Here is a 12,740-nt window from a genome sequence, read left to right on the forward strand (position 1 = left end):
ACCAGGCTCAAGGTTGACTCAGCCTTCCATCCTTTCGAGGTAGGTAAAATGAGGACTCGGTTTGTGGGGGCAATAAGCTGACTTTGTATAAAAAAGAACACCACTTGGGGGGAGGGGGAGAAGGCCCTACTAAGCAGGTTTATACAAAAGTATGAAGGCTATTGATTAACGCATTGTAAGCCACCCTGAGTCTCCGGAAAAAGAGCAGCATATAAATCGAACCAATAAATAATTAAATAAATAACAGAAGCATGGCCATCAACAGAAGCTTTAGCAGCTCTGCTACACATGGGTTGTCTTCAGGGGTGGGTTCTACTTACCTTTACTACCGGTTCGCAATGGGCCGCACGGGGCATTCGCAGAAGCGTTTTGATGACGTCAGGGTCAGTGGGCGGAGCCTCCCGCTGGTTTTACTACCGGTTTTATAGAACCGGTGCGAACCGGGGGCAACCCACCACTGGTTATCTTGTATGTTGCAAACCACATCACACCAAGAATTCACAGGCACAAATGTTTATCTTATTATATAACTTACTATAATAAATGTTTAATTTATTCCCCATAGGCAGTTTGTCAGCTCACAACTTCTGGAGTCTGGAAATGTGTGTGTTCAAGGGGATACGAGGGAGATGGCAGTATATGCTATGGCAACATTGTGGATGTGAGTAAAGACTCTTTAAGTGATCTTTTTTATTATTTTTTATTTATTTATTTGTCAAGAATGTATTAGGTAATCTATATAATTATAAGCATTAATTGAATACATAAAATAGTTACAAGTAGAGGAAACATTAGGACAGGGACAGTAGGCACTCCGGTGCTCTTATGCACGCCCCTTACAGAGCTCTTAGGAATGGGGTGAGGTCAACAGTAGACAGTCTTAGGTTAAAATTGCTGTTATTGTCCATCACACAGTCAAGAAGCTGTTTAGACTGCATTTGGCCAGTCCTTCCCATGGAACTGGGACAGATAGATTGTTGTATGATAGTGTTAAAGGTATCATTGCAAGATGTAAGTTGTTCCAAGTAAAATTGCCTTTTGCAATTGACTGACAAGTATTTTGTCAATACTGATAGCATTCAAGTGGGGTTCCACATATTTAGAGATGATGACTATGATGATAATGATTACATATACAACACATGAAATCACAGCTGCCAATTCTTTAGCTGGTGTTGGCCTTCATTCACATTGAATTCTTCCTAAGAACATAGGACGTACTAATAGATCAAGGTAGTATATATGCAGATACAGGCAGTATGGCCTTTTACTCTTGAAAAATGGCAATGTGGTCAATGTACAGATTTTCTAAGTACCATTCAAGGTTTTTTGGTATGGCACCTAGTGTGCCAATAACCACTGGGCTCACCAACTGGTTTATGATCTAGTCCAGTGATGGTTAATCTTTTCAGCACCGAGTGCCGAAACTGGAGCTTGGACACGCTAGAACCTGGAAGAGCAGTTGGTGACTGTGCATGTGTCCACAGAGAGTCTTTCTAATTCAATTTTCAGAACTTGATACTTTGTGATCTTCTCCAAATCTTTGTCTGTATTCTACTATTCCCACATCAATTATTCATACTTTCTTCTTTTCAAAATTACATCTGGTGTATTACGCAGCAAGACTTTATCCGTTTGTATTTGGAAATCCTACAATATTTTAACTTGTTCATTTTCTATTACTTTTTCAACTATATGTTCCCACCTAGTTGTTATTCTTATTTGAATAAATAGGATCAGATTAAGTATTCAACACTATTGCATATAACTACCATGTTTTCCCGAAAATAAGACCCTTTCTTATATTTTTTTGAACCCTGAAATAAGCGCTTGGTTTTATTGCCATGCGCTCAAAAGCCCAATTGGGATTATTATCAGGGGATGTCTTATTTTGGGGGAAACAGGGTAGCATATGCTTGGTGTTTTTATTACTCCCTATAAACTTTTATTATACCAAGAATATATTGGTGGATTGCCTCAATTATCCACGAGGAGTGAATTATGTATAACAATTGGAGTCCCATATCTCTCATATTTTTTTATAGTCATGACTCAAGATCAACCAGCTACAGATTTATTTGCAAAATTGAAGAATGCCCTTTACGAGAGCATCAGTACAGAGACCTGCCACAGTACCAATTCTCCCATGGGCATTTCCTTATTTATTGAATGAGAACATTTCTTTAAAATTTCATCCCATACTCAGTAATAACAAGACATATCACTAAAATCTGCCAACACCGCAACAAATAATAAGCTTTTGGTATCACCTGCCCCACATTCTAGATCTCCTTTCCATGCTTCAGGTAGCATTTCATCATTCAGATCATCAGTCATTGCAAATTATGGCATAGAGCAGGGTCTCCAATCTTGGCAACTTTAAGACTTGTAGACTTCAACTCCCACAATTCCTCAGCCAGCTTTGCTGGCTGAGGAATTCTGGGAATTGAAGTCCAAAATTATTAAAGCTTCTTTTATCTCTAACATTAGAGATGCACTCAGTGAAGGAAATGGTCACTCCAACTATAGAAGTTTGGAGTTTTGCACTGTGTCATGTACATGTGATCTTATCTGTTGAGCTTTCTCTGTCATTATTGTGTGGATGCATATAGACGTGGCCCTGCTATTAGATGCACCATTATAATACCTGCTTTTTCAACAATAAGTGACATATTGTTACACATCAACCAATGTTTTGTAGAAACCAAAAATTTTGAAGAACCTGTAACTGTGTTCTTCAAGTAAATATCTGACTATTCAGATATTTACTCAATGAGTAGACTGATGGGTCACTCATCAACCACTCACGGGCAGCCATATACTAAAAATTTGCTTGCTGCCGGAACTGAGGTAAATAATGGGGGTCTTTTCAGGCATGTGCAGTGTGTCTACCGAAATGCAGTTGAGTTCTAGAATGTGTCAATGATGTCTATACAGATACAGGAATAGCTATATGAGTGAGTGCCTATAAAGCCATCCAGAGAATACCACAGCTCTAGGTAAGAAATAGTTCTTGGGGGGGGAGGAATTCTTTCTTAGACTTTAGGATTTTAGCGATCCAGATGTTTCCTGAATTGAACTCAACTGTATGTACAAAGGAAGATTCTACCAAAGCATCAGGAAGCCATTTGTTATAAACCTTTATGCATACCAAGTACATCACTGAATAATGATAATAATAACTGCTAATAGTAATTTATTTTTTTCCCTGTTCAGGAATTGACTTCTCTGTCAGGCACAGCTGGCTTTAATGAATGGTTTAATGTGAGTAACTCTTCAAAACTACTAAGAAAGGGACTGATGGTGCAAACCTGTTATGTATGTAAATCTCCTTGAGTTCAATTACTCTATTTCCTATAGGAGTTTGCAATCTTAGTGGCAATTTGACTAATAGTTTTTACAATACATTATCTCTCTTCCAAAGATGATATAATCACTTGTCGAGATGTAATGTTTTCCTACATTTAATAAAATTAAATATAATAATCAAAATTACTGAAAAAACAACCTCAACTGCTTGACATTGATACTTTGCTTCTAAAACGATCTCATTGCTTTTTAGAATTCTCAACATTCAACTGCTGTTGTAGTTTTGAAGTTCTTTCCTTTTTATCTTACTATTGCATAATAATTTTAAAAAATTGGAATCCTCCTGGCCTGTAGGGGAAAAAGATCAATTAGTAATAACAATGTATTTTATTCTGTGCCTCCAGACAGCTGCAATAAGAACTCTGCTGACAGATAGGAGCAATATAACCATCCTTGCACCTTCTCTCCAAGCTATTCAAAACTTGGATCAATATACAGCTGCTTTTTGGACATCCCAAAACAACATTCTGTTCCTAACCAAGTATGTTAAAGTATTTTGGTCATAATTATTGTTCTGTTTATTTCATATATATAGTTTGAAATTCCTTTATACTGTACAGAGATCTTAATTTTTATAACACATTTGTCTGCAAGGTCATCACTCAAGTTGTACATTAGCAAAAGAGGAGCTGAAGGTGAAAAGTTGTGACATACCTAAGAAAATAGTTCTAAAATACTTTTTAGGTCTTAAACCTTTGTTTGCATCCTGATGTAAAGAATTTAATTTAATGTAAATTTCATGTAAATTTCATGTGAATTTAATTTAATTTAAAGAGCCGAGGTGGCGCAGTGGTTAGAGTGCAGTACTGCAGGCTACTTCTGCTGACTGCCGGCTGCCTGCAAATTTAGCAATTCAAATCTCACTGGCTCAAGGTTGACTCAGCCTTCCATTCTTCTGAGGTTGGTAAAATGAGGACCCAGATTGTTGGGGGCAATATGCTGACTCTGTAAACCGCTTAGTTAGAGAGCTGTAAAGCCCTGTGAAGCTGTATATAAGTCTAAGTGCTATTGCTATTGCTATTAAAGGATTTAGGCATCACCTGTCTTCAGAACAACTATGATCAGCATCTAAAGATTTATCACAAGAGGTGGCATCATCTGTTGATCTTTACCAATCTTTAATATTGGAATGTGAACTATTGGAATGCAAAACCATCAGAATATCCTTCAGCAAGAGACTAAACTGAAAAGTCAGGAAAAAAAGCAATTTTGAACTCTTACCATGAAATCTACAGGTTCATGAAATGATTAGGAATCCTGAAGCTCAAGCCAAAAAAAACTCCTTTTCTTTTTTTTTTCATTGTATTTGAACCCAAAATTCAATTTTATAACATTAGCAAAACTGTATTTGTTTTTCTTCCCTGGGTGAGTGGGGAGATAACTACTATATTTACTTCAGATTTAGAAGGTTCTGGTTCTGGGAGGAGTTATGTTGCTATGAATGCCTTGTGCCACTTAATTTGTTTTTTGTCTTTTTATATCAGAGGTATGCTTTCAAGCCTCTTGGTGATTCGGTGATGCAGTAGGACAGCAGCTGAGAAGCAACCCATATTTTAACAGCTCAGATGTCTCTTTCTATGTTTCCCTGAACATTCATTATTCACAAATGAACATTCAGTTCATTTATTAGCTTGCTGGCATCAAACAACAAAGTGCTGGACTAAGATCCAGTTGCAAGATTCCCTTTAATCAGAAAGCTCATAGCATGTCATAGACTTATTCATTTATTTTAACAGAATCAGTTGGAAGGGACCTTGAAGATTTTCTAGTTCAACTCCCTGCTCAAGCTAGAGAACCTATACCCGTGATGGTGAACCTATGGCATGCGTGCCACAAGTAGCACGCAGAGCCATATTGGTGGGCACGCGAGCATTGCTCTAGTTCAGCTGCAGTGCGAATGCGCACACTGGCCACCTGATTTTCAGACCTTTTGCGCCCACTGGAAGTCAGGAAACAGGCTGTTTTCGGCCTCCAGAGGGCCTCTGGGGGAGTGAGGAAGGCCTGTTTTTTTGCCCTCCCCAGGCTCCAAAGGCTTTCTAGGAGCCTGGGGAGGGCGAAAACAGCCTTCCCCACCCCCCCAGAGGCTGGAAACAGCCCAGGACACATTGAATTATGTATATGGGCACGTATGCGTGTGACCCCTCCACACTCCCCGCTTTTGGCACACAACGGCAAAAAGGTTAGCCACCACTGACCTATACCATTCCACACAAATGGCTGTCCAGCCTCTTCTTAAAAGCCTCCAGTGATGGAGCATCCACAACTTCTGAAGCAAGCAGTTCCATTGGTTAATTGTTCTCACTGTTACGAAATTTTTCCTTGGTTCTAAATTGGATCTCCTCTTGATAAGTTTCAATCCATTATTTCTTGTCCTGCCCTCAGGTGCTTTGGAGAAAAGGTTGACCTCTCTTTTCTGTGACAGCCCCTCAAATATTGGAAGACTGCTATCATGTCACCCCTACTCTTTCTCTTTGTTAGACTAGACAAACCCAGTTCCTGCAACTGTTCATCGTATGTTTTAGCCCTTAGCCCCTAATCACCATTTTTGCACTTTTTCTAGAATCTTGGCAACTTTTTTTATATGGTGGTGACCAAAATTGGATGCAGTATTCCAAGTGTGGTCTTACCAAAGAAGTATAAAGCAGTACTGACACCTCAGATCTTGATTCAAATCTCTGTTGATATACCCGAGGACTGCATTGGCTCTTTTGGAAGCTGTAGCACACTGCTGACTTATACTTAAGTGGTTATCTACTAGGACTCCTCTCACAGTAAACAGATGCTACCTATTCTATATATGTATGGGTTTTCTTGCCTAAATGTAAAACATTACTTTTGTCACTATTGAATTGCATTTTATTAGATAGGGCCCAGTATTCAAGTCCGTCAAGATCCCCCTTGATGTCACCCAAAGCTCCCTCACAGGATTGTTTTTGTGGGGGTTCAAGAGAAAAGACTTCCCCATACACGTTGCTTTGAGATCTCAGAGAGAAAAATCAAGATTCAGTGTGGCATAACAATTAAATATTAACAATGAAAGAAACTTATGGTAGGATATAAATACCATAGCAACTGGAAAAACAAAACTAAATGAAATAAAATGAAAAGAACAAAGCATGATCAAGAAGGTGAAATCAAAAAAAGAACTGGCATTGCATAGAAAAGATGTGAATGTTTACTTGAAAATATAATAGTGGAATCAACTACTTACCTTCCATATGCTTGTGAAATCATTTATGGCAAGGAACTACATAGTAGGGGGGCCCATTTACAGAAAAGACTTTACCACCTAGGTAGATGAACATATTTACAGATATTTATATGCTGGAGATGATTATGGTTTGATTAGTGCTGATGTAAACTGTGAATTGGTCCCACACTAATAGTTTTGGATTCTATAAGCAAATCAATACTTTACAACATTTAAATATGCTTTCTCCCATTAGGCATCACATATTAAATGGAACATACAGAATTGAGGATCTCCAAACTCTGTCACAGTCTAATGGATTTGCAAGGACATTGCAGGACAACTTCCTAACATTGTCTGAAAGAAACGGGGTACGTTGGACATTATGCTACAACCCATCACTTTAGGGTATTCATCACATATGTGCTAAGAAAAGATAACTGAACTTGTGTTCTCTTGAATTTAAACATGTTTTTCCAAAGAGCCAAAATGAGAAATCTTCTGTAGGCTGAAATGTGACATTCAGATCATAGTATGACAGAGCTGAAACTGGTTTTCCCCAAAAGATAATTATTATTTTTTGTACTTTTTCCTCCTGTTGAAAACCACAGATGAGTGTTACATTGAGTAACTCAAAGTACATGTTACCAACAGGCCCAATCTTGTAATCTCAGGTGAGAAAGGATGAAGAGTGGTTTCGTTCCATACATCTAGGGTTAATGTTAATATATTAGAGAATTTGGGTTGCCAGATCCTGGATGCAAAAACCAAGATGACAATTAAATGGCAGCAAAATTTGCAGAATTTTTACCATTAATCTATAAAAGGGACAAATGGCTTAAAATGGAAAGTTGCAAATAGAAGAGAATATTTCGATTGTGCAGCTAAATGTCTACACAGATTCTCAATCATCCATGTCATGTCCCAAATATGCTTTTTTAAAAAAGGCAATTGGGCTTTCTTGTTTTGTTTTTTTTTTCCTTTGAAAATGTTTTGCTTCTCATCCAAGAAGCTTCTTTAGTTCAAGAGAAAAAGTCAGTTGCCTTTTGAAAAAAGCACCTTTGGGATAGTTGGATTGCACCCAGAGGGAACTGCAAGTGTTTTTTTCAATTTTTATTGGTTTTACCACAACAACACAACACAACATACAAAACACAAACACATAATATGTGTTTCTTTTTACATATCAGTTTCATTCCTCTTACTTTCTACTATATACATTCCCCATTTTTCCCATCCTTTATTATCATTATCTTTATCATCCCTTTATTTTTAATTTTCTTCATTTACAATATTTTGCACATTTGTCACCTTCTTCTCTCCATTGTTTATTCACATTTACTTTCCCTAATCTCGAACTGCAAATGTTAAGCAGAGTTTGTTGATGACCCAGGGCATGGCACAGAAATAACACAAACAACTGGCAGTTCAAACTGTGGAGCCCCTTTATTGCTCCAAATTTCCCCAAATGCTGCCAGGTTTCTGGCAAGTCCCAGAGCAGAGTGATAACTAACCCCCACACAAACTTCAAGCAGCCTCTGATTGCAATTAGTCCAGCCCAGCACTGGGTACACCAGGGCTGCACAGCAATAAATCCAGCAGGGCAAAGTAAGGAGTTCAGGAAGCAAAAGATCCAGAATTAGTCCAGAACACCAGAAAGAATGTGAGGACTCTTGGAAAGTTCAAATGTCAGCACTCAACACTTCAGGAATTCAGCATTTGTTCCCAACAAATGCCTCTCCCCACAGCATCTCCTTAAGTCTCATTCCCAGGTGTGCCTTGTAAAGATGGATGGGACACTCTTCTCCCGAGTAGCCTGCTCAGTCTGCGCTGTTCACACCTTCTCTCCACTTTCCGAGCTCTTGGATCAGGAGGGGATGGTCCTTGATCCTCGCCTGAGCTCTGTCTCTCATGTTCATCCTGCTCCTGTTCCTACCTGTCTAGAAGCTGTCCTAATCCTGAAAGGCCCTGGCCTTCCCCATTTTCTTCCAAAGACAACAAAGTTGCCCCCTCAATCTCTGTCAACTCAGGTTCCAGCTTGTCTTCCCCCGGAGATTCAGGCTCCGATGGAGGCATGACAGTTTGCTAACAAAAGTCTAGATTAGAGTACCCTTGGGAAAAGATAGTTTATATTTAGTCATTCTTTACTAGAAATCCAGCAAATTATATGCATCTTAAATAAGCCACTTTTGTCCTCTCTTTTTCAGAATGTTTTAATTGATGGTGCTAACATAGTATCTGGTGATATCGCAGCCACAAATGGGATTATTCATATAATAGATAAGGTATTATCAATATTTTTTTCTTAAATGCCCCCAAGTTATTTTGTCCCTCCAACTGGGAGAACATTCTGTAGTTTTTGAAAATTTATTCGCTATAATGTTTGGTAATATTTTTACTTCTAATTTAGTACTGCCTGATTGTGAACTGTGATTTATTTTCCTCCTTCCACTAGCAGAACTGTAGTAAACCATGTAAAATATTATGTTAAAATCATGATATTCTTTGACCAAAGTTCATGCCTATTATTACCCAACCCATTTTGTTAGGAATTTGGCATTTGTACAAAACTGTTCTGTTTTGGGATGAAGTGAATCTTTGTCCTTCTCTGTCTGGAAATCAAGGGACAATTTTTATCCATAGCAGCACTTTCATTTTGCTAAATTCAGAATATTTTTTTAAAAAATCTCTTGAATGACAAATATATACCGAATATACATTATTTCTTTTCCTATATTATTTGATAGGTTGGACCCTACTGCAGCAAAATGAATTGTCTGAATCTGACCTTGTGTGTTTTTGTGTTTGCAGGTTCTGGCACCTCTCAGAGGACTAAGTGGCTCTTTGCCAAAACTGCTTCCTCGCTTAGAACAGATGCCAGACTACTCCATTTTCAAGAACTATATCATTGTAAATCCTCAGGTTCTTATTCAAATTGCCACGTATTAAACAAACAAACTTATTTCATAACTTTGCATTTGTTTTTCCATAACAGCACTACAACCTGGCAAATGCAATCGAAGCTGCTCGCGAGTACTCGGTTTTTGCTCCAAGTAATAACGCCATTGAAAGTTATCTGAAAGAAAAACAGTCAGCATCTCTAGTAGGTATTAACTCCCAAGCCTTTCCTTAAGAAAATATCTTTAACTGAGATTTATTTGTTAACTGTCCGATGGCTCAGAGCAAAACTGAAATCGTGGCAGTACTGGTGAACATTCTGGCATAAGAATCTCTGAGATTCTGTGATTCTAACTAAGCAGTGTCCAGGTGAGATGCATTAACCCTGCCTATCTAAACTGACTGACTAACTGAACTATGGCTTTGCTTTGGAACTCCATACAGGTAGTCTTCGACTTATAACCATTGGTTTAATAGTGTCCAAAGTTACAAGGGCACTGAAAAAAATGTGACTTATGACTGTTTTTCACACTTACAAACTGTTGCAACATCCCCGTGGTCACATGATCAAAATTTGGATGTTTGGCAACTGGTTCATATTTTTGAACCATGTGATCATGTGATCATCTTTTGCAACCTTCTGACAAGCAAAGTCAATGGAGAAGCCAGATTTATTCAACATCCATGTTATTCACTTAACTGCAGTGAATCACTTAACAACTCTGGCAAGAAAGTTCATAAAATGGGGCAAAATTCACTTAACAACTGTCTCATTTAGCAACATAAATTTTGGGCTCGATTGTGGTCATCAGTCAAGGACTATCTGTCATGCTCTCTAATTTGTCTTTGACTCTTTGATATTGGGCCCAAATAAAATTAGCATGAGAAGGCACCTTTCTGCAGCCAACAAGCATGTTGTTATTAATTTGCCAGAAGAGGTAGATCACTTTGTTCTTTTCTATTTCTGGATTGCCGAAATTCTGTATCAGAATGAACCCAAATGAATTGATTCATGAATAAATTATAAGAGGATGTTAAGATAGATAAATAGAATTAAAGGAGGTATTCAAAATCCAGAATAGATGGTGATTGAACAGAGAAATCTGTCACCATTCAATAAAACAAGCCAGGAGCATTATAGAAATGGCTAGTTTATATTATTAAAAAAAAGTTATGATTTGATATTAATGCCTTATTTTACTGCAGCAGAGAGAGTTGGAAGTCAATGCTTCTTTTTCTTTTTCCTAATCTTTCCTCACTCTTCTTCCCCTTCCCACCACCACCCTTCTTCCCCATTGTTTTCCTATTTTCTTTTGTATTTTGTATCTTATTTTATCTTATAAATTAGGGGTGTCCAACTCGCATCATCACAGCAGCATCATGTGGCATATTGTGACTTTTCCCCCCCTTCTCTAAACCAGGCATGGGCGTGGCCAGCGCACGACATATCCAGCCCACAGGCCATGAGTTTGTCAGCCCTGTTATAACTCAATAAAAATGTTAACTAAAAAAAAAAAACCAGGAGCAGTGCAACAAAGTGATAACTGAGTTTGTGATTATTAACCAAATCACTTATTCTTCTAAAAGTAACTTCCTCTTTGCTTTTATAAAATATGAATGAGCAAATAGTAAATTAATACATTAGGGGCCTCTACAGTGTATGGTTAAAAAAAAGATCAAGATGGTGGCCACAACAATGCTGTCAAAACTCGTATCTGTTTTTTATGTGACACCTATATAAAAGGGATGCGGTGGCTCAATGGCTAAGATGCTGAGCTTATCAATCAAAAGGTCGGCAGTTTGGCAGTTCAGTGGTTCGAATCCCTAGTGCCGCGTAATGGGGTGAGCTCCTGTTACTTGTCCCAGCTTCTACCAACCCAGCAGTTTGAAAGCAAATAAAAAATGCAAATAGAAAAATAGGGACCACCTTTGGTGGGAAGGTAACAGCGTTCCTTTGGCATTTAGTCATGCCGGCCACATGACCACGGAGACATCTTCGGACAGCACTGGCTCTTCAGCTTTGAAACGGAGATGAGCACCGCCCCCTAGAGTCGGGAACAACTAGCATATATGTGCGAGGGGAACCTTTACCTTTACCTTTATATAAAAATAGATGGACCTTTGATTACACCATTGTGGACCCACTACTGTCAAACTCAGTGTATCTGAATAAAAATGAAGACAGAACACAGGAGGCCTTAGAATCAAATGCAAGTCCTGTTTCTATTTAAATCCAAAAGAAATGTAGAGTCTGCCTTCTAGAGGAAAAATCATACAGATGAGGAAAAACCTCTTAATCGTTTCCCTTCTACAGTTTTTCTGATAAAAGGACACAAGAGCTTTTTACCCTATTGTTGTCACTCTGCCAAATGTAGTGGGAAGCAAGTACGGAAGAAATTGTAAGCCTATGAATAGGATCTGGCATTTATGTTTTGTACATATTTAAATTCCGAATAGGTTTTTTTTTCCAGAAAGTTCCTGTTAGAGATATAATTAATATAATCTATGATCTGCATGTTTTATTCATTGGAGTCTTTAAATAGGGGCTTGTAATTTAAAAAATTATAAATCCTATTTAGCAGATAATCCAGAAAGTGTGTTCATGTTGTAAATTATGATCTCTCTATCATGACACCATAAGCCTCCTCTCTTTCTAAATTAAAATCCTTACATCCAGTCAAAAGGTAATTAGTAATAACATCTTCTGGCTGTTGACAACCAACTTTTTATTAGAAAAATTGGACATTTGACACCCTGCTAAAGTATTCAACAATCACTATTCCCGGAAACCACAGGATGAAGATCAGATCCGGTATCATATTATCCTGGGAGAGAAGCTCTTGAAAAATGACCTGCATATTGGGATGTTCAAGACAACCATGCTTGGATTGTCCTTCAGAGTAGGATTCTTCAGTCATGATGGTCAGGTGAAGCCAGTATTCATTATCATGGCATTTGCTGTAATTTATTTATCTAACATCTGCTTTTAGAAAAGATTTACATTGGCTTAATTGACTGTGTCAGAAAAATCCCATTGGTTTCAGTAAGCAGGATTTTAAGATAAACTCCCCAAGAGGATGTCCTAATATAAATGTATTTGTGCTCTCAGTTAATGAGGCAACTCATCAGATGTAAACATTAAATGTGTGCATTAAGTGCTGGATTTGAGGGAGAACTCAGAAAGTAGGATTGAGAACAAATGAATCAACATTAATCTTTGGCTTTAACTAGGAATTATCTTTTTAATGTCTCTTTGCTGCTTATTCCAAGACTGTATTTTTGA

At 37.9% G+C, this 12,740-nt stretch overlaps 1 protein-coding gene across 1 annotated transcript in view; it reads left to right on the forward strand.

Annotated features, from left to right (window-relative positions):
- Positions 1-12,740, forward strand: part of STAB2 (stabilin 2) — a 116,976-nt gene that overhangs the window by 48,049 nt on the left and 56,187 nt on the right. Inside the window, exons 28-35 of the mRNA XM_034403404.3 lie at positions 566-661; positions 3,217-3,264; positions 3,714-3,850; positions 6,816-6,930; positions 8,767-8,844; positions 9,371-9,469; positions 9,555-9,662; positions 12,253-12,384. Coding sequence (XP_034259295.2) covers positions 566-661; positions 3,217-3,264; positions 3,714-3,850; positions 6,816-6,930; positions 8,767-8,844; positions 9,371-9,469; positions 9,555-9,662; positions 12,253-12,384 — 813 coding nt within the window. The remainder of the gene's footprint in view (positions 1-565; positions 662-3,216; positions 3,265-3,713; positions 3,851-6,815; positions 6,931-8,766; positions 8,845-9,370; positions 9,470-9,554; positions 9,663-12,252; positions 12,385-12,740) is intronic.

Source organism: Pantherophis guttatus, chromosome 7 (genome assembly GCF_059756535.1).
Source record: "Pantherophis guttatus breed Tessera chromosome 7, ASM5975653v1, whole genome shotgun sequence".
NCBI lineage: Eukaryota > Metazoa > Chordata > Lepidosauria > Squamata > Colubridae > Pantherophis > Pantherophis guttatus.